Source organism: Malaclemys terrapin, chromosome 23, assembly GCF_027887155.1.
Source record: "Malaclemys terrapin pileata isolate rMalTer1 chromosome 23, rMalTer1.hap1, whole genome shotgun sequence".
NCBI lineage: Eukaryota > Metazoa > Chordata > Testudines > Emydidae > Malaclemys > Malaclemys terrapin.
This window is the reverse complement of record NC_071527.1, coordinates 5,905,500-5,928,116: the sequence shown is the minus strand read 5'-3', so window position 1 is coordinate 5,928,116 and position 22,617 is coordinate 5,905,500. Positions and strand designations below refer to the sequence as shown.

The following is a 22,617-nucleotide window of genomic DNA, read 5'->3' as shown; positions in this document are numbered from 1 at the left end:
GGCCCAGGGTCGACTAGGTCACCCAGTCGCAGAGGTGAGAATGCAGCTCTCCAGAAGCCTAGTCTACACTAGTAAAGGATTACCTGTATAGCTGTCCTGGCAAACCTTCCTTGTGCAGATGCATCTCATACTGGCTGGCGCTGGGCTAGCTCCTCGAGTGAGATAAACTATGCCAGCAAAAGCACTTTTATGCTGTTATCCCTGCATCTACATTAGGGCTTTTGCCGGTATAGAAAGGTCACCAAAAGAGAGTCACTCCCCTAACCAACATTGCTATGCTGGCAAAAGTATCTAATGGAGACCTGGCGTGAGTCCTAGTCCCCTAGCCTATAATGCCGCCCAACCATGATCCCTCCCCCTCCAGGATGACAATTCCATATCACAACACACAGCAGCCGGTAGTTCCCAGGAGCTGAGCCAAAGAATGTTACAGATACCATCTCTACCAGCTTTGTCACACACACGTGAATTCAAGCCCTTTATCCCCTCCATGGGCAGTGGAGGCTCACATGAGCACTGCTGCTAATACCTTCATTTGAAAGGTCACACTGCAGGGGAGGTGCTAACGGGTCAGATACCTGGACAAATGTAGGGTGACCAGACAGCAAGTGTGAAAAATCAGGACGGGGTGGGGGAGGGGGCACGTAATAGGAGCCTATGTAAGGAAAAAACCCCAAAATCAGGACTGTCCCTATAAAATCAGGACATCTGGTCACCCTAGACAAATGCCAACAGTTGCGCTAAACAAGCCCTCCTCAGGAAGAGAATCCTGGTCTCTGGAGGGGCCGGAGGATCGAAATTCAGGCTGAAGAGGAGAGACGGTGGAAATTTCTCCCCCCTGCTCAATTTTTACAAGAATTTCAAAACAAAAATTTTGAATTTTTTTTTCCAGGGTGAACTAGGGTCTGTTTCTTAAAATAAGTTTTTCTAGAAAAGAGTAAACAAAACAAAAACTCCCCTCCAGAAAAAGATGTCTGTCAGCTTTTTCCTCACTCACTTTAGTTTTGTTTTGTTTAAGACAAGTGGAATATTTCCCACCGAAACAACAAATTGGGGTTCCTCTCCCCAAAAAAGATTTTCCCAAAACACACTTACCCTTTTTCAACCAGCTCCGAGGTTGGCTTCTCCTGGCACTAGCTAAGCTGATGGCCCTCATGTCTCTTCTGACCAGTAGCTAAATACCCTGTGACATACTGAGAACCATCAGGTCCCATCATCCAAAGGGCAAAGGCTTCCCCTCCATTTTCAGCTGCTTCCCAAATAGGGCAAAACTCTGGGAGGTTCTTAGAACATTGCTGGTCTACCGTCCAGCTTCATATTCGCAAGGAGACCGGCGTAACGAGAAGGGTCTTGTAGCACATCTCTTTAGCACTGAACTAATTCTAGTCTGATCCTGGGCGCATCAGCGGCAGCCACACCGCTGAACGCAGCTGGTTAAGGAATGGAGTAGAGACACCAGAAGAGAGCAGTTTCCGGAGATGGGAAGGGATCCTGGAGCAAGTGGTTTAAGGATGGTAGATACAAGAGCGGGCTTGTTTGAAGAGAACAGCTGGAGGAGGTATAATGTAGACTGGGGACCTCAGAGTCACCGAGAAGGGGAAAGAAGGATTAAAGCACAAATATCAATGAGACCAAGTGAACGTCACTGGAATGGCTGGAGAGAAAGCAACAAGGAGACACTGAGTTATTCCTTAAAGGACTGGCTGGGATCTGGACAGTCACTCATTCTCCTAAGCATCCCCATGTGCCGAGCCACCTTTCTGCAGCTCGCTAAGAGTAAGGCTCAGAAAGTTTTTGCAGGCAGCCTGCTCTTCGCTGTGTTTCTCCATGAGAACTCCTCGGAGAGCAGTCATTTTACAGCTGACCTCGCTCTCCTAGAAATGCGGCGCTCGTTGCCAGAACAGCAAAAGGATTTGTGAAGAGTCTCAGGGCACGTCTACACTACACAATGAAGTCGATATACAGCCACCGCAGTAGTTCATTCGATTTTTAAGGTCCACACTAGCTCCTTCGGTCAGTGGTGTGCGTCCTCACCAGGAGCACACGCATGGATTTAACTGACTCTCCTCTCCCACCCCAATCCCTCACCAGGAGGTAGCCCAGGCTTGGGCTCCCCTCCCCCCAACCCCCTCCATCCCTCACCGGGCAGCAGGCCAGGCTCAGAATCTCCTTCCCTCAGTGGGTGGCGGGGCTCCAGCTGTCAACCCCATGGGGCAACAGGCAATGTAAGCAATGCAGCGCCTACACTTTCACTGCGTCAACCTCACTACATCGATTTAAGCGCTACGCTTCTCGTGGAGGTGGAGTTATTAGGTCGGTGTATTGGGTGCGTTACATTGGCGGGAGCAACATTTTAGCGTAGACACTTACCGTTAGGTCCATGTATGGCACTACTCTGTAGCGTAGACCAGGCCTGAGTAACAAAGCCAATTTAATAGGGAGAGAATCCCAAAGTACCCAGACAGCATCAGTGAAAAGATAGCTAGCACAGAAGGAGCTGCTTAGAGCTGGTCGTGAGTGGTTTATTTTTGTAACTATAAAATACAGAGAGCAACAAGACAAATCACTACAGAAACCAGAAGTGGTGGGGGAGTGTTTCATGGTTCCCGGCAGAGTTTTATATACAGAAGCCCTTTCCAACAGCCCCTTTTCCTATTTTGGAACATTCTCCCTATTGGATGTTGTCACTCTGTGTTTCAGGGAACGCCCCCATTGAAAACAGAATCTTGTTAAAAACGGGGCACTGCCTGAGGAATTGATCAGTTCTCCCTCCTGAAAGTGTTGCAAGCTCTCACACGCTGCCCTCAAAAAAATCAGTGAAATGGCACGTGGGATAGCGTAAAACCAAGTGCCAGACTTTAACCAAAACACCTTCAAACGTGTTAGTGAGAGTGAATATGTCACAGAAATCAAGTGCCTAGGATTACAAGCTGGGAACCCCTCCCATCGCTCCAGAGTACATTCACACCAGGCAGGACTGGAGATCAGTAGGGCAGGGCACCACCACCACTGGGAGATGCGAAAAGCATGTTCTCAGCAGGGTGATCTCCTGAAGCAGAGAAAAGCCCTCACCATGGAGCAGACTCGCACTGCACTTTGGCGTCTAGTTCTTTCACCAGAGGACTTGAACCATTTGAAGTGCAGGATTTTGAGAGGGGCTGTTCATTAGGACAGAGTGTGGTTGTTGCTGATTGTATTTTCGAGAGGGCGCATCCTTTATATTGTAAGAATCCCATAACTCTCCCCACTTTAATACCTCCCCCTCCCCAGCCCTACAATCATACCCACACAGCACTGCTTAATAGCCACCGTTACTGCAGTCGTGGGCAAGGACAGCTCCACTGGCGCCTTTCTGAAATCAGCCAGAGACGATGCAGTTCAGTGCTCCGGAAAGTGCTGCTAGATCCCAGCAGCAGTGTTGGCCGATACTCTTTCCTTACCGATTCCGCAGCAGTAGTGAGCCGGGAGACCTCTCTTACTGGTGCTACGGGAGCACCAAGGAGTCACACGCCCACCCCACCCTGCTCTCGGAAAACGTCTGCGTTGTTAGGAACACGTTTCAAATATCTCCTTCCCCCACAATTAAGAGCTGATGCATTTTAGAAATAATAAGTGGGGAGAGGGAAATCTCCCAGTGCATGTTGTGAAGGAAAAACCGGTCTCTCTCCAGACAGGGCTTACCTTCCCTACAGTTCTCCATCTCTGCTCATGACTCGGTTCATGACTCCCTCCATCCAGAGAGCTGGGTGCTGTGCTTTAGGCTTGGGGAGGTGCAGTGCGGAAAGCATTGATTAGAGATACCAACACTCTGTAGGAAGGAGCTCTCCTTCCAAGGTCTATGAAAAAATACAAACTGAATACGTGTGCTTGGGGTGGGAGCTACCACTAAAACTAACAAGTCTGCAAGCGGGAGTCCTGCTTTCTGCCTGGTTGACTCCGTCGAGACAGCACAGAAGCTGACTGGCACCAGCTCACTTCCTCCAAGAGGCAAGAGCAACCATGTGGGATTTTCCCATGCTCCAAGACTCCCTCTCGTACTTAATTCCTTCCAACAGGAATACATCCCCCTTGCCTGCTCTCCACACCTAATTGAGAAGGCATCTAGCCCACCTAGTCTCCAGAAAGCAGGATGATAATTTGTCTCTCTGTGGCAGGGAAGGTGACGGATTCTGTTCAGCAATGTCTTGTGAGACGGCTGGTGGCTTGGTACTGAACTCGGAGAGAAATCCAGAGGCTGGAGATGGGGAACAGGTCCGTGCAGGAAGAAACAGCACAAGTATTTCCCCACACACACACCTTTTAAGCCATCAGTAGTGCCAGCTGCCACCATGGAGGTCACCGTCCTGTATGGTGCTCTGGGTGAGACAGGAGAGGGAGCCCTAGAACCTGGAGTAATCTTGGATGGTGACTGGTCATCAGCTTGACCATCAGAGCGAGGAGGAGGAACCCAGTGTCTGTGATGTCACGGATCGAGTCACAAATCTAGTTATGTTACTGGCATCCCCATAAAGCATAAGGAATGGGGAGCAGTGAATCAAGCACAGAATCCCCTAGAATTTTACCGCTTGCTTATCTAAGGAGCAACAGATATTCTTTCAGGGACTCAGGCAAAGGAAGCTCCTTCACTGCATCTGGCAGGAACTGGACTCCCAGGCTACGCCGCAGGGCATAGCGAGACAGTGTCTTTAAGGTACCTGGGGCGGAGCAGAGCAGGGTCAGTTTTTCACACAGCTGCTGATCTCTCATAACCTCCCTGGGCATATTACCATTTTTTCTTAAATCGAAGTGTCCAATAGCTCTGTGAAGAAGATCAAAGCAAGAATCTTCTCGCTCGGTACCAAGTCCTCTGACCAACAACGCAACCAGCCTAGATATCGGCGTCTGGCCTTTCAAATTAACCACCCTGACCTCCGCTCCGAAATCCAGGAGTATGCTCACGCTCTCTAGGTTCCCCTTCATGGCAGCCCAGCTCAGGGGTGTGTCGTCATTATAATCCCGAGCATTAACCAAGGCGCCGTTCTCCAAAAGCGTTCGGACGCACTCTGCATTGTTTTTAAAGGCAGCCCAATGGAGGGGCGTGTCCTTGTTCCCATCCAGCGCACTGGGGTTTGCGCCGTATTCTAAGAGGATCTCAACGCAGGTCTCATCTTTTTCTGCTGCATAATGAAGGGCTGTTCGGTTGTACCCGTCAAGGGCGTTGACCTGCAGAGACAGGAATAGATTCTTGGGAGATGGATATTACGGATTAACAGATCTTTGAGTGGGATTTGCAGAACACTCGGCATTAACATAACTCTGCTCCCACTGAAGTTGGTGAGAGTTTTACCAGTTTTACGCAGCATTAACTCTGTATTGCAATACTCTGACAACATAGGAATTTTCACCTCTGTTTTACAGAAAAGGAAACTCAGGCACAGGGGGGTCAGTGACTTGCCCAAGATCACACAGGAAGCTTGTGCTAAAGTCAATAACCTAACCTAGATCTTCAAACACCCCATCCTAGGCATTAGCCACAAAACCTCCTTCCTCCCCAAATGGGGTGTGTGTGCGCGTGTCTCTCTCTCTCTCTCTCTCTCTCAGTCAAACTGCAGACACACGCTCCCAAAAAAGGTAAGGAAAGACTTTCCGAACTGTGTAACATCAGCTGTGCAGCTCTGTAAGTGCACATTTGCCAGACTAGGGCATAAGGCTGATGCCGTTAATACAAGTCACTGAACTATATACAAGTGCTGTACATCTACACAACTTTAAACCTTTATAGTTAAAATACATCCTTTCAAGATCATGGTACAGTAACTATGGTTCATTGAGAACTAGACGCACGCCAAGACCGAAGGTTTTTTTTAATAGTTTGGCTGCAAGTTGATTTTCTTTCAAACTACAGAGCGTCTTTACTGTGGCTGCATCAGCTCCCAACTGAATGGCTCTCCTGTATCCAGTTTAAAGGAATGTTTTTTAAACCCTTTTACCTCCGCTCCTTTTTGCAGCAGTAGTTCAACACAATCCGCATCGGCAACCATACAAGCGCAGTGTAGCGGCTTCAGAATGCCGTGCATACAGTTAACGTCGGCTCCCTGAGGAAAAACAGGGAATAGCGAATGGTGTTAGTAAATGCATCTATTCCGGCCCATTTTACATCATGGCCTCTGTCGCATACACATACCAGTTAAACAGGAGAGATTCCCACACCGGATGCTACATAATGAGATGGTTACAGTATCAATGGAACCTTATTATAAAGTGTTTCTAAACAGATGTTCCAAGCATATTACATTCATGAGTAATAGGTAATTTTTTGTATTAGAACCTGCAACTCGGACCACTGTCTAGATCCTCACATCCAGGCCACAGCTAAATCTTGCAACTTCTATCAGTGCCTTTGTAATTTACTCCCCTTTGTTGCTACTGGCTCTGAAGAGGAGTTCTCTCCCCCATCCTAAGAGCTGCCCTTATCTTAAGCCGAGGACAAAGTTCAGCAACCCATGGCCCTAATAACCCTTGATCACTAGCCACTGGTGTCACAGTTAGCAGGAGCACTGAACCTCTATCATCATCCGATCCTGTTGAATGCACCCCCCACCCTCAGGCCTCTAGCAGTCACCTGGCTGAGGATGGAGTCATACGATTCTCCTACTCTCAGAGCAGGCCCTGGGTCCCAGTCTCCTGGTACTAACCATGGTTGTCTCAGCAGGTCTGACTTGGGCTCAGACGCTGCAGTTCTGTTCCCTTCAGGACACCAATAGTGCTAGCCAGTGACCACACAGCCTCCTTAAAGCGAAGTATCATTTACTTAAAACAAGAGCGTTCTAGAGAAAACATCTTTAAAACAATAAAACAGAGTATACACAGGTCTAGCTTAACCTTTTGTAATGGGCAACTTCCAGTTCCGGCAAAACAAGGTCTGCAACTTGTTGGAGACAGGATCCTTGAAGCTAGCGGCTTGCCCCATTGTCTTTAGAGTGTGCACTTGGGAGTTCTTAGCTGTGCGCTCATGCACAAACACCACTGAATTTGAGCGTTACAGGCATAACACAAACATTGCGCTACCCCCAATATAAGTTAGATCAATACGATCACCCAGGAAATTCTAATAATGTGCTATACAATAACTTCCCCTCTGACCGGTCACGTACAGTGTTAATAACATTATTACATATCAGCTCCGTGTCAGTCACAACTGGTATATGAGCCATCTTCCAAACAAACACGGGCAAGCAACTTGTATCAGCTGACGTTTCCTTCGGACTCAAGAATCGTTGGTGGCAATTTCATTGGACACTGAGAAAGCTGCCAGCAAGTTAGTTAACCCTTGACAAGTTCAGTTGCAGCCCCAAATTCTATTCCTGGATCGCCCTGTTTTATAGAGACAAGCCTCTGGTTCCATATACAGAGTCTGGCCTTCTGTTCATTTAAAAGGGGCTCTGGCAAAAGGCAGGGGTGGGCCCCGTTCCTACTTTTCAATACTGCACCTGCTCACTGGCAGCCGTTTGCCAGCAGCATCCAAGGATCTGCCACATTAGCACTGGCAAACAAACTTATATAACGCAGCTGCCTCCCAGCTAATCTCAGGCTAAGGTGTGTCCTGCACCTGTATGATTCTGAAGCACGGTTCAGCTACAGAATACACTGCATGAAGCCAGGGATTCTGCCCACTTCAAAAGGCTTCCTTAATCACCAAGCTGATTTATGGCACTTCTGCTGGGCTTCCTTAACCTCGAAATCCCTGGGGATTAATATAGCCCAGCAACTGCCTGAATCAGTCAAGGCTAATCTGGACCCTCTGCCATTTTACCAGTGAGTGAGTAATCTGAAACTCTGACAAGTGCTTAGCCTCTTCCTTCGCCGTGGGCGGAGCCTATTTTACAGTTTAATTTTAAGACTAAGGTTTGGAAGAGTTTGACATTGAAGCGTTTGAACAACATGCAGAATCTCAGTTCTAGGTGCCTTGTTCTGGATCACTTATAACATAACTAAACAGCCCCCCACACGCGCACACACAATTTTCTCCGCTTCTCCCACGGAGCCAGAAGTGACATGACATTCCCAAAAAAACAGCGAGGAGTCCGGTGGTCCTTAAAGACTAACAGATTTATTTGGGCATTTCGTGGGTAAAAAACAGGGAACAGCGAATGGCATTAGTAAATGCATCTATTCCGGCCCATTTTACATCGTGGCCTCTGTCAAATGGCGTTAGGTGCATCTGAAGAAGTGGGGTTTTTTACCCACGAAAGCATATGCCGAAATAAATCTGTTAGTCTTTAAGGACCACCGGACTTCTCGTTGTTTTTGTGGATACAGACTAACACGGCTACCCCTCTGATACATGACATTCCCATTGATCAATGCTGGAGAAAAGTAATTGCTGGTGGTGTGTAGGAGTCTGCTTGGCAGAAAGATTCTTCTCCATCTCATTGATTAGATGGCTGACTCATATTCCTTCCACACCCCTCCATTTCCTGATACATTTCTAAGTGCCCTTCGTATTCTCTCTAAGTCTCCCCCAACACACACACACCGACCAAACTTCTGCAGCAGCCCAAAATGACAGGGAAAAAGCTGCACGTTTTTATTACGTTAAATAGAATGAATTACAATCCATACCATACTGCATTCCGTTATTTGAATATTTTGATCAAACGCACTGGATCGGGAATGCTTCCCCGGTTATCTTACCCGGGGGCAGATATTTCAGAATGATGGTATTTATCACTGACAATAGCAATCGGAGATAAAGCTCGTTTTTAAATCGCAAGTTCTCACGTTAGTTGGTGTTTTTCTTAAAGCTCCACCTCCCGGGGCCCTGTAATTATGTGAGACTCTCAGCTTTTCTTAAAAGAAATGTTTCTAGCCCTCACAGTTATGGAGAAAAAGCTTGAAAAATATACCCCTCCAGGCTGAAAGGCACCAAAAAAAAAAAAAAAAAAAAAACCACCCCAATTTTTTTTAAAAAAAAATGTCTATTTTTGGAAACCTGAATCATGACTTTTGAACGCTTCAGATTGGCAATATGACGGTGTGAAACCAGAGGCTAGAACAGAAAGTGTTCAATAACTAACTGTATTGGCCCAGTGATACATGTAATAAAGAAACCAAATGCAACAAGAGTAGCATGTAGCTCAGAAGACAAAGCGTCTTCTGCCTCCTGCCAGAGGCTGCATTCTCTGACAGGTTAAGGTAAACGCCAGTTACAAGCCGGCTTCTCATCCACATGAGACATAGGCGCCGACTCCGTGGGTGCTCCGGGGTGAGGATTTGGGGAAGGGGTCCAATAGGGGCAGGAAGAGGTTAGAATGGGGGCGGGGAAGGAGGTGGAGAAAGGGTGGAGTTGGGGTGGGGGGGCACGAGCACCCACCGGCACCGGAGAAAGTTGGCGCCTATGCATGGCAGGGCTGCAAATTGCCTGCTACAATCCCTTGTTTTAGTACCTCCATGCAGGATTTGGAAAGGGCTGTCTGAACCCTTTGTTTACAAATTCTCCTCTGTGAAGGTCTTTATATAGCATCCATCTTCATAGTACCTTTGCCCTTAGGGAAGCAGTTTCACTCAGAGGTGAGATACAGATCAACAGAAGAGGATTTCTAGGGTGGAAGATCTGGACGAGCTCTGCAACATAATTATGGGGCGCTGAGAATTAGACACAATGGAGCAGAGTTAAATTTGTTGCGTGAACCTTACCTCTATAATTTCCCTGAATTGTGTGTGTAAGTTCTCAGCTTCAGCATTTTGATATGGCAGTATGACTTGATATCCGCCTAGCCACCCAATCAAGCTATACATTACCTCTGTTACCACAGTACTTGCAGATCCCAAACAAAATCAGAGCTCTGCTGCTCTGGACACCGTAAAGACATAGTGGGACAGTCTCTGCCCTGAATCTAGACAGACAAGACAAAGAATGAGGGGAGAAAGAAGCACAGAGAGGGTAAGCGACTTGCCCCAGGTCACACAACAGTGGGAGAGCCAGAAATAAAGCCAGGTTTATGCCCTAGCCACCGGTGCCTCTCATTGATACATACATACATACATACATTAGATGAGCTAGAGATATACAGATAGAGAAGCACAAGCTTTCAAAACACAACACTAAAGCAACATAGCATTTACGTACCCTGCTGATAAGATCTTCAACATTATCATGTGGAAAAGATCGTATGGCTGTTATAGTCCGGATCAACCGCTCTGACAAGGAGTATTTACTCTGAATGCTCTGCATAATATACCACATACTGGAACTCAAGCTCCTTCAGTTAATTCACATGCTCTAAACCGCCTGGAAAGAAAACAAAAGTTTTAAACAAATTATTTCTCCACCCCCCCCGCCCCCCCTGCAAGCCACACACCAAGCATTATTCATCTCAGTAAGACGACTCGGTCTGCCCATGAGATTGGCCAGACTCCACTCCATTTCCTAACAGCATTTATATCAACGATATTTGCTCTCTTTCTGCGATTCTTTTTTAAAAGCTTCAAAACTAACGGACGTTTCCCCTTCAGACAAAGATACTTTTAATCCCTGAATTTGAACAACTGCATGTCTGTGACCTTCCTATGTTTGCAGTTTTTTTAAAGCCAAAGACACTTACTGGTCATTTGTATTACTGTAGTGCCTAGGGGCCCCAGGACCCCATTGTGCTAGATACTGTAAAATACAGAGCAAAATTACAGCCCCTGCCCTAAAAAGCTTCCAGTCCTACCATCTCCCCCAACCTCCTTCCTCTGATGGCAGGTAGCTCTCTGAGGCAGGATCTATAACTTCATAGCAGCCCGCAGCACACCCGGCAACTAGGAATCATGGCATCGTGCAGCAAGTGAAAGGACACCACAAGTGAGTGACACTTTCCAGCGTGAGCCCTTAATCTCTCTCTCTCTCTCTCTCTCTCACACACACACACACCCCTGCCTTCACCCGACACTAGTCTGTGGGGGTTGGGGGGGGGGGTGATGGTCAAAGGGGCCAACGGGGGAAGGGAGGGAACAAGTAGGGCCTGGCTGGGGGGAGGGGGGAAGGAAAGGGGAACAGCAGAGGAAGATAAAGAAAGGGTGATGGGAGGCAGGGGGAGGAGGAGACAGGCAGGGGTGGGGATGATGGGGGGGTGACAGGCATTGGGGGGAGGGGTGACAGGGGGACCGATGGGGCAGTGGGGGGAGGGGATGACGGGGGGGTGACAGGGGGACCGACGGGGCAGTGGGGGGAGGGGAGGACGGGGGGGTGACGGGGCAGTGGGGGGAAGGGGGCGGGGCAGTGGGGGGAGGGGAGGACGGGGGGGGAGGAGGCAGTGGGGGGAGGGGGTGACGGGGGGGTGACGGGGCAGTGGGGGGAAGGGGGCGGGGCAGTGGGGGGAGGGGAGGACGGGGGGGGGAGGAGGCAGTGGGGGGAGGGGGTGACGGGGGGACCGACGGGGCAGTGGGGGGAGGGGAGGACGGGGGGGTGACGGGGCAGTGGGGGGAAGGGGGCGGGGCAGTGCGGGGAGGGGGTGACGGGGGGGTGACGGGGCAGTGGGGGGAAGGGGGCGGGGCAGTGCGGGGAGGGGGTGACGGGGGGGTGACGGGGCAGTGGGGGGAGGGGAGGACGGGGGGGTGACGGGGCAGTGGGGGGAAGGGGGCGGGGCAGTGCGGGGAGGGGGTGACGGGGGGGTGACGGGGCAGTGGGGGGAGGGGAGGACGGGGGGGGTGACGGGGCAGTGGGGGGAAGGGGGCGGGGCAGTGCGGGGAGGGGGTGACGGGGGGGTGACGGGGCAGTGGGGGGAGGGGAGGACGGGGGGGTGACGGGGCAGTGGGGGGAAGGGGGCGGGGCAGTGCGGGGAGGGGGGAGGCGGGGCCTGGCCTCACTCACCAACCCCGACAGCGCCGCCGAGCCCCGCACATAGGGGAAGTGGGTCCCGCTGTCGCCAACCGGAGGCGGAAACTCATCGGTCGGAAGGGAAGACAACTCGATTGAGGCAATGACGAAACAACGCGCGTGCGCCTTGAAAGACTCCGACTGTTCTGCTCCAATCCCCTCCTTCCTCCCCCTGCAGGCCCCGCCCCTCACCCTGCTCTCGTCCAATCCCCTCCTCCCTCCCCTGCAGGCCCCGCCCCTCACCCTGCTCTCCTCCAATCCCCTCCTCCCTCCCCCTGCAGGCCCCGCCCCTCACCCTGCTCTCCTCCAATCCCCTCCTCCCTCCCCCCTGCAGGTCCCGCCCCTCACCCTGCTCTCCTCCAATCCCCTCCTCCCTCCCCTGCAGGCCCCGCCCCTCACCCTGCTCTGCTCCAATCCCTTCCTCACTCATCCTGCCCTGCTCAAGCCTCTTGGCCCAACCCCCTTTTGTCTGTCAATCCCAGGTGAGCCCGGTGTCTCTCCAGAGGCCAGCTGGTATCCTAGGCTCCGGTCACCTCTCGGTCCAGGCCTTCCTCCTGCAGACCCAGGCAGAGTCCGCGTGTTCCACCTGCTGGAGTTTCCTTTTGTCAAGTCTCAGGGGGAGCCGCGTTAGTCTGGATCTGTAAAAGCAGCAAAGAGTCCTGTGGCACCTTATAGACTAACAGACCTACAGGAACACGAGCGTTCGTGGGTGAACAGCCACTTCTTCAGATGCACTACATGCATCCGACGCAGTGGCTATTCACCCACAAACGCTCATGCTCCTGTACGTCTGTTAGTCTATAAGGTGCCACAGGACTCTTTGCTCCTGTTGTTAGGTATCAGTTGTTCAGTCCCTCGGGTTCCCATTGTCTTTCTGGGCTCCTTCATTGATATGGGTCAGCTTTAGCCATTCCTGACCCATTCAAGTCAGCAACAATGATGTGACAGAAACACCTCAAGTCTCCTGTTCCGCCCCAAGAGCAGCTGTTTAGCCCTTTCGCATCCGCTGGGTAGCAATCCATAGTCAAGTCCTTGCCGTCCATGTCATTCCTGGAAATAGTACAGAAAAATCCCATTTTGTCACATATGTCAGACTCATTCATCCTGCCGTTGCTTATTGTTTGTATTACAAAAGGACTTAGAGGACCCAACCAACAGTATGGCCAACCTCAAGGACTCCAAAATTATAAGTCAGGCCCCTAGGAGATTTGCTTTAAAATAATGAAATTTTTAACAACAATAAATGGTGGGCATTTTTTGTTTGTTTGTTTGTTTGATTCTTTAGGTTTCACATTTTCAAGCTTGTCTCAGCAAGTATGCGGGCTAGAAACTTACCGAGCAGAGAGTCTCACATGATCTCATTACTCCAGGAGCTGGGGCTTTAAGGAAAAAAATCACACCACCAAGACCGTGGTCTAATTGTGCCAGGCACTAGACAAATACATAGAAACAATCCTTGCTCTGCCAAGCATATCATCTAAATAGACAAGTCAGACAGAGGGTGAAGTGGTTTGTCCAAGGTCACACAGCAGATCAGTAGCAGAACCAGGACTAAAATGATGGTCTCTTGACTGCTACACTACCCACTAGATCACACTGCCTCTGTCCTGTGTCCTCCCTGTCCCCTCCTCACACCCAGTTTGTCTCTTTTATCCACCTGTTGCATCTTATCATCAATCTAGACCATGAGTAATCTGGGGCAGGATCTTGTCATGTACAATCTTGTATGTACAGTACCTAGCACAATGGCTCCCCAATTCCTAATTGGGATCCTAAGCGCTACCATAATACATAAAAGAAATAATAACTAGTGTGGGGCATGGGTGGCTTCCCAGCAGACCTGTTGGTAACCGTATCTGTGATGGTGGCCATGGAGCACCTGTGGGCAGCTGAAGCCAGTGGCTGGGCAACCAGCCTTGATTTAGCCACTGGCTCCTTGATCAGCCAGTGGTGCTGCCTGCATCCTCAGCAAGCAGACTAGCAAGCACAGCAGCAGGACATGTGTCCCTGGTATTGCACTTTGCATTCAGTGGGCAGAAGGCAGATCTTTTTTTCCAGGTTTAACCACACAAATAAAGCCCCCGGCCTGCAATACTCCACCCTAATTGCTCCATTGTTCAGGATTTTTCCTTCCTATCTAGGAAACTAAAGGGTTACAACCATAGAGCTCCCAAATCAGCAGGCTCTTAGAGGAGATGAGGAAACATAGTGAGGGGGAGATTTAACAAAGACCTTCCTGTTCTCAGCCTCCCCCTGACACCAAGTGGCTGAGCCTTGCTGCTGGGACACCTCTCAGCTCCTTCTGCCTGCAATGGCTGGATCCCCTTCTCCACTGATGACCCCAGAAGGGGAGTAACGTGTCCCCATCCCAGAGCAGGAGCAGTGAGTTAGGAGGAGGCGTAGAGAGAAGTGGCCCCTCCCCTGGGAAAAGCAAAAAGGGAGGCAAAAAAATCATTGCCTGTGCTAAGTGGGGCAGAAAGGAGTATCGAACTCTGAGCCAGGCACCTCTTAATGAGGTGAGCTAAGAGGCAAGGATACAGAGGTGGCTGTCACTCTTGTCACGCCCTGTAGCGTGCTGTCTATCTTTAATAATAATCCCCAGCTCTTCTATAGCGCTTTCCATCAGTAGATCTCAAAGCATTTTACAGACAAGAGCAATATCATGATTCCCATATTACCACTGGGGAAACTGAAGCACGGAGCAGAGAGGTGACTTGCCCAAGGTCACCCCAGGTCTCCCAAGGCCCAGTCCAGTGTGGTGTCCAGTAGCCCACCCGGGTTCAAATAAGTGAACATGGTCCATTCTCGAGAAACTCAAAAGCAGTTTGAAACCACAGCTGCCCTGGTGCTGCAGTGACCAGGTACAACGTTCCTCTGGGGCTGCTCTAACTTACTCCAGAGTGTGGCCAGGCCCTGAATACGGGATGTGCAGAGGTGACTTCGGTACCTTTGCCCTGCCACTGCACAGGAATAGAGTAACTGAGGATCGGGTGCCCAGTGTGTTTAGATGGGATGCAAATCAAAGATTGCTCCCACCTTGCTCTTCTGGGGGGGGATTCGGCTCCAGAGCTGCAGTATCAAAGGGTTTGTTTCCCAGCTTAAAACGTCTGTCTCTCACACACAGGAAGTGATTCGTGCCAGGACGCTCTTTCTATTCCAGCAGATGTTGGAGTCGCTAATGGCAACAAGGAGGCAGATCATCATCCAGTAGGCCCTGACGAGGCAGAACCACGTAGTGTATTGGGCAGAAGGTCCAAAAAGAACCTTGCCCAGCGTCCTTGCCAAGGAGAAGCCTGTGAGGACTGACACAGGTCGGAAAGGAATCAGACAAGCCATCCAGAGAAGAGTCAGGGGAAATCTGATCTGGCTGAAAGGGAATGCAAAGACCTCCGAGCCACGAAAAGGAGAAGGCCTACAAATGTCTGCAGTGTGGGAAAAGCTTCTACCTGAGCATGGCCCTCATTGGACACCAGTTAATCCACTCAGGAGACCGAGCCTACCAGTGTCCTGACTGCGGGAAGACCTTCACGCAGAGCTCGCCCCTGGTGCATCACAGTAGGATGCACACTGGAGAGAGGCCCTACCTAGGGTTACCATCCGTCCGGGTTTCCCCGGACATGTCCAGCTTTTTAAGTGTTAAATGGCCATCCGGGGGGGATTTCTAATCAAGTAGAAATGTCCGGGATTTCCCCCTTCCCCTCCTACGGAGTGCGGCGCAGCTGATTGGACACCTGGCCTGATTGAAAGCCGGTCGCAGCCACTACGGCCTCTAGCAGCCAGAGTCCCTCCCCCTCCCCCGCTCCCTCTTCCCCCACAGAGCAGCGCGGCTGTGTTTGATTCCACGTGGGGCCTGCATTTCTCCCTCTGCCGGGGGAGCGGGGGGAGCAGGGCAGGCAGCAGGGGTGTGTGTGTGTGTGTGTAGAGGCTGCAGGGGGTGCAGAGGCTGCAGGGCGAGTGGGGAGCAGGGGGCACAGAGGCTGCAGGGGCGGGGGGGTGCAGAGGCTGCAGGGCGAGTGGGGAGCAGGGGGCACAGGGGCTGCAGGGGCGGGGGGTGCAGAGGCTGCAGGGTGAGTGGGGAACAGGGGGCACAGAGGCTGCAGGGGCGAGGAGGTGCGGAGGCTGCAGGGTGAGGAGGAGCAGGGCAGGCAAGGAATAGGGGCTGTGGGGCGAGTGGGGAGCAGGGAAGAACTTAGCAACCCCAACCAAGATCAGAGCGGGAGGGAGGAGGGGGAATGCGGGGTGCTCAGAGGAGGGGGCAGAGTTGGGGCAGGGACTTTGGGGAAGGGGTTGGAAGGGGGCGGAGAAGGGGTGGGGTTGGGGCGGGGCCGGGGTGTGGGGAAGGGGCAGAGTTGGGGTGGGGCCGGGGGCGGGGCCGGGGCCCCGTGGAGTGTCCTCTTTTTTAAATGTTTGAATATGGTAACCCTAGCCCTACTGATGTGCTGACTGCGGGAGGAGCTTCAGCCAGAGCTCGCACCTGGTGTACCACCAGGGGACCCACACAGGAGAGCCACCCTATTAATGTGGGGAGTATGGGAAGGGCTTCTACCAGACCTCGCACTTCGTATACCACCAGAGGACCCACACGGGCGAGCGGCCCTACAAATGCCCCGCATGTGGGAGGAGCTTCAGCCTGAGCTCCAACCTTCTGAAGCATCAGAGGATCCATGTGCGAGACAGACCCTACAGGTGCAGCCAGTGTGGGAAGAGCTTTGGTCTGAACTCGAATCTGATCAAACATCAGAGGGTCCACACGGGAGGGAAACCTCATCTCTGCGCCGACTGCGGGAGGAGCTTCCGGTGCTGCTCCGCGCTCATCCAGCACCAGAGGACCCACACGGGGGAGCGACCCTACAAGTGCATCCAGTGTGGAAAGTGATTTAGTCAGAGCTCCAACCTGATCCAGCATCGACGGAGCTATGTGGATGAGGGACCCGATTCCCCTTCTTAATGTAGCAAATTCCCAGACTGGATCAGCCCCAAGGTCCATCTAGCCCAGTGCCTTGTCTCTGACAGTAGCCAGCACGAGAACCCCACAGCAGGCCGATGTGGGATAATCGGCCCTCCCATTAAGGGATGATGGCCGTATTATTTGGACACATAGGGAGAAGCTTTCAAAAGCATCCGAGAGTCCCTGGAACTCGTGCTTCTAAATCTGTTAGGTGCGTCTAAAAATCTCCTCCTGACCATATATTTTAGAGACATTTTTATCTTCTGGTTTCTTGCCTTCTGCTCCCATAGAGAAGCGGAGCTGTGGGGCGGGGGGGATTTGGATCAGCCCATAAGGCAGCCCAGGAAATCAAGGGAGGCAGAGGAGTGTATTCAGATCCTTTCTCTCTGTTATGAGATGAGTTACTGCAGCAGCAGCCAGGTGGGTGGAGCTCAGCAGTGATTTCTGGGAGGGCTAAACCTGAAAGCAGAACCACAAGGGTGGTAGGGTGGGCAGCCAGACTGGTACATCATTTAATAAAGAGGCAACAGCAGGAAGAGCTGAAACATGGCTGGGTCAGGATTCCAGAACACCAGGAACTGGTCTCTTACAGACCTGGGCGTATGGCGTGTAAGTGCCCGAAAGGACAAAAAAACCAGAGAGATCTTAACAAAAACTGGGCAGTCACGCTTACGCTTGTCACCAGACTGTGGGTAAAGTTCTACTGGACCAGGGAAAAGAGACAACGCAATCCCCCTTGATCTCAGCTGTATGGAGCACGGCGGACATGCAGAGCAGATGAACCAGTCGGGATGGTTTTGAGGTGGCACATGACAAGGATATTTGGGGCCAGATTTTCAGTGTGTTGGGTGCACGCTGGGTCTTTTACTCGTTTGCAAATTTGGCCCATCGTGGTTTGTAAAACCTGGCCCTTCTCTGAGTACCTCAATGGGAGCTGAGCTCGTTTGAAAATCTGACCCTGGGTTGGTTTGAAGAGGTCTTGAAATGTTTCTGAATTGTTTTCTCCTGAGCTGTGTGCTTGAAGGAAAGCCAAGTCATAGTCTACCCGATTGGGTGTAATGATGATGCCCAGGCATGGCACACTGAGAGTAAAGTGTGATCCGGGGCACTAAGCATTGTGTTGTTTGCCTTGCAGACAGTTTCCAAGCGTTTTGGGAGGGGAAATGTAGAGCGTAGGAACACGGAAATTCCCAGACTGGCTCAGACCTGAGGTTCATCTGGTCCAGTATCCCGTCTCCACCAGCAGCTACTTCAGAGGAAGGTGTAAGAACCGCACAGTAGCAGATGAAGGATAACCTGCCCCCACATTAGGTCTCTAACAGAGAGCTATTTAAGTCCTGAAGCATGAGATTTAATAGCTCCGCTCATGTCAGCAGTCACTGTTCTAACGCTGGATTTTTTTTTGTTATCTGTGTAAATATCCATTCCCTTTTTGAAGGACTCATTGGAATTTTAGAGTGAATTCCCCACTTGTGTCCAATGTCATTTTACTTGGATCAATCACTAGGCACCCTCATATTATCCTTATCACATCCAAAAGGGGGGAGCAGCACAGAAACCATAGAGGAGGATCTGCTAAAGGCTCATAGCTTTGTGACGTTACAGAAAGTCTTGGATTTGGGGTTCTTGCCTTCTTGCTTATTGGATAAACAAACCTATCACTTTTTCAATGTTCCACTTGTCGTCGTCTTTCTTTCCTGGGTCTCGGGTGGTCTTGTTATAAAGGGCGAAGGCTGAGATTTTCCAAGATGCCTAAGGAAGGACTTTCATGTTTTAGGTCTTGTCTATCACAAAATTTGTGGGAGCTGAGCTGCGCCTGTGGTATACAGGAGGTCAGAACGATCATCACAATGGTCCATTCTGGCCTCGGAATCTATGAAAATAATAGTAACCAGCTCTTACATAGTGCTTTTCATCCATAGATCTCACAGTGCTTTATAAAGGATGGCAGTATCATTATCCCCATTTTACAGATGGAGAAACTGAGGCACAGAGAAGTGACCCAACTTACCCAAGGTCACTGGTAGAGCTGGGACGAGAACTCGTATCTCCTAAGGCCTAGTCCAGGGCACTATCCACTATGCCACACTGCCTCCCAAAGCTTGTATGACTGTAGATAAAGTGGCAAACCCCCCCCCCCCCAGTGTATACAGTATAGCTTATTCCCATCTGGACCAGCTCTTGAGGGACAACATGATCCTCCTAGTAGAGGACTGGACCCCAAATTTTCCCCTTACTTACACGAGTGGAAATCAGACTTTTCTGGTTTTCCCGATTTCTCCCAAATCAATAGGATTCTGCACCTAGAACATTCCCTGAGATTCTGGACTAGATGGGACGTGGCATTCAAAAGCTATCGCATGACTGACGGAAAGACAAACAGGGAAATGCCAGTGAGTTGTGTACAGAACTTCCCTTTGCTCGACCAAAAATCAGCAAAGCCTTAAAATGCCCCCTCCTATGATGCCTGCGGAACACTAGACAAAGGCTAGACAGCTGGTGTGGGGATCACATTAAATCCAGCTTTGACAACCCAGGGGAAAGGAAGTGCCTCCCAAAATCATGAGAGTAGCTAAAAAATCCTGGGATTAAAAAAAAATTAGGGTTAAATTAGAACCTTTAGGGGTCATGGTTTTCAGTTTTTCTCTACTACTGCGAAGTTTAGAAACAAACTTGATTTTTTTAATGCAAACTGCGATTCACACCGAACCCCATGACTCCAAGAGCTGGGGCTTTAAGAAATCCCAACTATTGGATGAGTCTCTGCGCACTGCACTGTTACCCTAATCATCTCCTCCCTGCCCCGACTGTTGGGGTATGTCAGGGTTAAGTAAAGACTTGGGTAACTGCTATCATGGTAATAGCGAGTAAAAGCACAGGCCGGCACTGTTTCTTCGCTTGATAGATAAAGGTGCCATCCTTCCCCCTTCCCTTCTGCGTGTTAAGGATAGATAAGCGTTGCAGCTGCATAAGGAAAGTGGTTGTCTGAAGGACCCCTTTGTGTGAAGAAGTGTTATCTTCCCCCCTCCCTTCCTCTCCCAGCTACATAAATGAGCTTGGGGTCATGGCCTCTTCCTCCCTCCCCTGTGAACTTAAGGGAACTTGTGGCTACAATTATTGAAAAGAAATGTATCTTCAAGGTAAAAATGTCTGTATGCTTAATGCTGTAAACAGTAAACAAGGGCGGGGATAATTATATTCAGTATATAGCTATTAATATTCATTAGATGGGCATTCATATGTCATCACAATTTGTGGAACGCAATCCACAATAAAGTTCATAATCCAGTCCTCCAGCTTTCCAGGAAGCCGGTGGCCTTCCTGGAAAGGAGATATTAAAGCCTGGCTAGCCGCATGTCTGGAGTGTGCCCGACACCAGCCAGCCCCAGCTGGTCACAAGGGAAAGCTCATGGAGCGACCCTTAATTGGTCCCTGGGAAAGAATACAGATGGATTGTGTGGGTCCCCTTCCCCGCACTAAAGCTGGGTATCGATTCATGCGGGTAATAGTAGAGGCAGTCAGTATATGGGTGGAAGCCTTCCCTACTCGGGACCAAACCGCCAAAACCACTGCTCGCTGGGGGTTTCCCCGGATCATGGATTTGGATCGAGAGTCAGCATTTCACAGCTCCCTATTGTGGTACCCCTGTAAACTGCTGGGTGTGGAGCGGCAACTCCACATCCCCTACCACCCTCAAGCCGCTGGGCAAGTGGAGCGCATGAATCACACCATCAAGGAGGAGCTTTGGAAGGATGCCAATCTGGGAGGCACCAGTTGGGCCGAGCTCTTGCCTTTTATTTTAATACGTATCTGAGCCCGGCCTTTCAAAGCCACAGGCTTCAGTCCCCATGAACTTCTACCGGGCAGACCAATGCCTCGGTGGGAAAACCTGCTCACACCCCCACCGATGGAACAGGTTGTGCAGGCTAACATGGAGGGTTGGAGCCTCCAACAAGGAGGCTGCCCAATCAGAGGGCAAGTCTAAGGCCCAAAGCAAGGCCTGGTATGATCCCCCACACAATCCCCTGGATCATATACAAACGGGGATGTTGGTGATGTATCGTGCCCACGGCCCCCATCCCTTCCCGGTGCCTCGGTGGGAGGGTCCTTATCTTGTAGCTGTCATGATTCATCCATCTCTGGTGTGCTTATCCCAGGAGGGTCAGCACTGGTGGGCTCACGTCTCTCAGGTAAAGGTAATTAGGGTGACCAGACAGCAAATGTGAAAAATCAGGAGGAAAATGGACCTCGGCCACCTTTTTACAGCTGGGGTTTGGGGATGGGTGCAAATGGAGATGGTCCCAAGAACCCGTGTGGCAAGTGCAGATAGAATATAATGACACACGGTTTCTAATTGGGTCCGAGGTGTCCTATCCACGCACAGCCTTAGTGTGGGTGGGACAGGGAAATATATGGGAGGGGTGGCCACAGGAACCGCCGCCCCTGCAGTGCATAGAACCCGTCCTGCCTCAGCATTGGGTGGAACAGGGAAATAAGGATAAGAAACTGTTGTGTTGTTTACTACTTCTCATAACACAAGAACTAGGGGTCACCAAATGAAATGAATAGGCGGCAGGTTTAAAACAAATAAAAGGAAGGATTTCTTTACACAATGCACAGTCAACCTGTGGAACTCCTTGCCAGAGGATTTTGTTAAGGCCAAGACCATAACAGGGTTCAAAAAAGAACTAGATAAATTCATGGAGGATAGGTCCATCAATGGCTATTAGCCAGGATGAGCAGTAATGGTGTCCCTAGCCTCTGTTTGCCAGAAGCTGGGAATGAGCGACAGGGGATGGATCACTTGATGATGACCTGTTCTGTTCATTCCCTCTGGGGCACCTGGCACTGGCCACTGTTGGAAGACAGGATACTGGGTTAGATGGACCCTTGGTCTCACCCAGTATGGCCGTTCTTAGGTTCTTATAAAATTTGCTGGGAGGGATCGGCCGTGCTTGATGGCCAGGTTCTGGAGGGTGGAAGGTGTGTGGAGCGGGTGGGATTTGGACCAGGAAACTTCTTGCAGCTGAGAAACTCTACTTATCAGATTCATATACCAGCCGTGCGACAGCTTAATGTAACCGGACACCCAACAATACCCATTAATTGGACTATGGTAGTGCCGGAACCCAGCTGGATGAACTGGGGTCTTTTGACACAGTTGCGCAGGCAGCTTCAGGCCAAACAACACCGAACACAGGTCTTGGAAGCCCAGGGCCTTCGAGGAATGAATGCCTTCCAACTAGCTACTGAACTGCCTGCTGATTATACTTGCACTGATGTAGCCTGTGCCCTTTGGACAGGCCTAATGGACACTCATTCGCTCCTTGGTCATATTACTCATGTTATAGGGGTGTTATTCATATTAATTGTATTACTGATCGTATTCATGGGGTACTTTAGGTTATGTGTTGCCTTAGCCTCTCCCCGGAAGCCATACTTGTAGATTCAGCGGCTTACCCCTTTCATGACCTGCCTTCTCTCTCTCCCCGTAGCATGACCGGTGGACCAAGGTATTGGGTTAACCGGAGCCAGGGCCTCCAGCCCCGCCATCCAGTGTGTGGGAAGGAGGGACACCTGGACCCTTCTTTGAAGAGACTTGGGGAGTGTTGGGGTACGTCAGGGTTAAGTAAAGACTTGGGTAACCGCTATCATGGTAATAGCGAGTAAAGGCACAGGCAGGCACTGTTTCTTCGCTTGATAGATAAAGGTGCCATCCTTCCCCCTTCCCTTCTGCATGTTAAGGATAGATAAGCGTTGCAGCTGCATAAGGAAAGTGGTTGTCTGAAGGATCCCCTTTGTGTGAAGAAGTGTTATCTTCCCCCCTCCC

The 22,617-nt window shown here is 50.6% G+C and overlaps 1 protein-coding gene across 2 annotated transcripts; it reads right to left on the bottom strand.

Annotated features, from left to right (window-relative positions):
* Positions 1-2,498: 2,498 nt before the first annotated feature.
* ASB8 (ankyrin repeat and SOCS box containing 8) lies at positions 2,499-11,952 on the bottom strand. 2 transcript variants are annotated; one of them, XM_054012410.1, is made up of 4 exons: positions 11,834-11,952; positions 10,109-10,270; positions 5,970-6,074; positions 2,499-5,202 (listed from the first exon to the last, which is right to left on the bottom strand). In XM_054012410.1, exons 2-4 carry the CDS (start codon positions 10,223-10,225, stop codon positions 4,570-4,572), a joined length of 855 nt encoding a protein of 284 aa, XP_053868385.1. In that variant the 5' UTR covers positions 10,226-10,270; positions 11,834-11,952; the 3' UTR covers positions 2,499-4,569. The 2 variants fall into 2 exon arrangements, with proteins under 2 accessions (XP_053868385.1, XP_053868386.1); XM_054012411.1 differs by lacking the exons at positions 10,109-10,270; positions 11,834-11,952 and adding an exon at positions 9,426-9,597.
* Between the last annotated feature and the right edge of the window lie 10,665 nt (positions 11,953-22,617).

Bases quoted from the DNA above. Each gene is read 5' to 3' on its own strand.
- ASB8 (XM_054012410.1), bottom strand. From the start codon at position 10,225: ATGTGGTATATTATGCAGAGCATTCAGAGTAAATACTCCTTGTCAGAG. The intron at 6,075-10,108 runs GTACGTAAATGC...GTTTTTCCTCAG, and splicing joins TTGAAGATCTTATCAGCAGG to GGAGCCGACGTTAACTGTAT. The intron at 5,203-5,969 runs GTAAAAGGGTTT...CTGTCTCTGCAG, and splicing joins TGCTGCAAAAAGGAGCGGAG to GTCAACGCCCTTGACGGGTA.